This window comes from Phaseolus vulgaris, chromosome 8, assembly GCF_000499845.2.
Source record: "Phaseolus vulgaris cultivar G19833 chromosome 8, P. vulgaris v2.0, whole genome shotgun sequence".
Taxonomy (NCBI): domain Eukaryota; kingdom Viridiplantae; phylum Streptophyta; class Magnoliopsida; order Fabales; family Fabaceae; genus Phaseolus; species Phaseolus vulgaris.
In genome coordinates, this window is record NC_023752.2 from 61,524,352 (window position 1) to 61,526,803 (window position 2,452).

Genomic DNA, 2,452 nt, shown 5'->3' on the forward strand with positions numbered 1-2,452 from the left:
TTTTAGAAAAATAAAAGCACAAGATCTATAGTTAATTATGCAAAATTCCAATTCTTAAAATAGTAAAAAAAAAATTCTTCAAGATTTGTATGGCTTAATTGAGAAAAGTCTTCAAAATTGAAGTTTTTTTTATTTATTTCCTTTATCTTATAATATATGGTAAAAAAAATAATGTGCAGCGTCGAAAAATAGATACAGTTCCCAACCAATAATTACGCTATTGAATTTTTTGAGAAGAAAGTTAGTTCACACCAGTTGTTAAAAATTAAAAAAAAATTAAAATTAAAAAGTTTTAGCCGGCTATAAATTGCAGTTACGCGTGGCATAATCTGGTGCTTCGTCTTCAGCCGAAATATTTGAAATGAACGAAAAAGAACAAAAATGGTTTCTTTCTCGAAAATGGATATAAATCCATTATTATTACACGGTAAGAAAAATATTAATATTTATTTATTAATATTTAATATATAGAGAAGATGATCTGCTGCATTGCATTTACCCCTCTGTGTGTGCCCACTGGAAAAAGAAAAAAAATAATATGATATCATGAAAGGGACCTCACCAAATCAAAAGTACACCAACCAAAGCAAGGCAAATTTACCTCCAAGAAACCCATGGGGTTAATCTCGTCTTTCCACAACAGCCCTTAACTCACTCTTCGTAATTTGAAACCAGCAAAAAAAAAAAAAAGGGGATAAAGAACGAGAAAATAATAATAATAAAAAAGGTAATACCGAAAGATGGAAGAGAAGAAAAACGCGAAGATGAACACGCTTAACGTCCAAATTTATTTATTAATATTAATATTATATTTGTGTGTGTTAGTGTGTAGTTGAAGGAGAAGAAGAAGAGAAGGTGGTACCGCCTTCAATTCTCTCTCTTCTTTCTCTCTCCTATTCTGGTCCTCATCATCATCTTATACCTCTTCTTCCACCTCCATAACACTCATTCACCACTTCTGAGAGAAACCCATTAATCTCACACGATATGTTTCTCTGAGGGCCAATCAAAGATCGAACCTTGTTGTGTTCGACGACTCTGTGTCTCTGTCTTTTTTTTCTTGTTTTTTTTTTTTTATTTTCTCCGAAGACATGCGGAAGGGAAGAGGAGGGGCCGCGTCGGTCGTCACGGCGGCGGCTGCGGCCGCCAACGGATCCTTTTTAAAGGAGCCTCGGTACCGGGGCGTCAGAAAGAGACCGTGGGGGAGGTTCGCGGCGGAGATCAGAGACCCGTTGAAGAAAGCCAGGGTTTGGTTGGGAACCTTCGATTCTGCCGAGGAAGCTGCTCGAGCCTACGACGCCGCCGCTCGGTCTCTCCGAGGTCCCAAGGCCAAAACAAATTTTCCTCTCACACACCCTTTTTGCTATCCGCACCCCACCACCAATCCTCTCTTCTACGCCGGTTTCCACGACAACAACCACCACAACGGCAGCCTTAACAACCCTCAGAGACCCACCTCGAGCGGGATGAGCAGCACCGTTGAGTCCTTCAGCGGACCGCGCCCTCCCGCCGCCGCCGCCGCCACTTCCATGACGCCGTTTTTGACCACCACGCGGAGATACCCGCGCACTCCCCCTCTTGTCCCCGAAGACTGCCACAGCGACTGCGACTCTTCCTCGTCCGTTGTCGACGACGGCGACAACATCGTCTCCTCGTCGTTCCGCCCTCCCCTGCCCTTTGATCTCAACGCGCCGCCGTTCGACGATGCTTCCGCCGATGACGATCTCCGCTGCACCGCGCTCTGCCTCTGAACGTGCTGTGATAGTTCTCAAAATCTGATTTTTTTTTATTGCTGCGCGGAACAAGTTATAATGATGATCAGATGTAAGATTGTGGTAATATGATCTTAGTTCTGTGAGAGGGAGATTCCGTGATTGGGTGTATTTTCTTTTTCTAAAATTTTATTTAGGAGAAAATATTGAATGAGAAAAAAAAAGTAATTATGGATTATGATATGTTTGTTGGAAGAATCGAATGGTGGTGTGTATGCATTGTTCCCAAAGATCCTCTTTCTCTCTGTCTCTGCAGTGTATACTGTAGCACTAGTTCAGAAATTCAGTGTTTTTTCTAACTTAGATTTGGTTTGTTCCAGTTCCCTTGCCCATTATCTTTGTTTTGGTTTGGTGGGTTTGCAATGTTAGCAATTTGTCTGATCTTTGAAGTAGTTTAGCATAGGACTATATTGTGGTTTTGATTTTGATTTTTAGAGAAAGTTTGTAATTTGTTGTTTTGACTTTTCTTGGTTTGGGAGCAATTGCAACAGGAACAGAACTATGATTTTGCCTCTGATGGCACTCAAGGTGTTTGGCAGCGTGGGTTATTTAGATCTAGGTGTGAATGATTAGATTAGGAGGGAGAAAAATATGGTTTGTTTTCTCTTTTTTTGATGCAAAGTTCTTGTAAGGTCGGATTTTGGGTTGTGTAAGAAAAGAATCAATGCGTGGATTAACGA

The 2,452-nt window shown here is 40.9% G+C and overlaps 1 protein-coding gene across 1 annotated transcript; it reads left to right on the forward strand.

The window, feature by feature from the left end:
* Positions 1-747: 747 nt before the first annotated feature.
* LOC137823786 (ethylene-responsive transcription factor 3) lies at positions 748-1,950 on the forward strand. Its single transcript, XM_068629056.1, has one exon. It carries the CDS (start codon positions 1,092-1,094, stop codon positions 1,749-1,751), a length of 660 nt encoding a protein of 219 aa, XP_068485157.1. The 5' UTR covers positions 748-1,091; the 3' UTR covers positions 1,752-1,950.
* Positions 1,951-2,452: the final 502 nt, after the last annotated feature.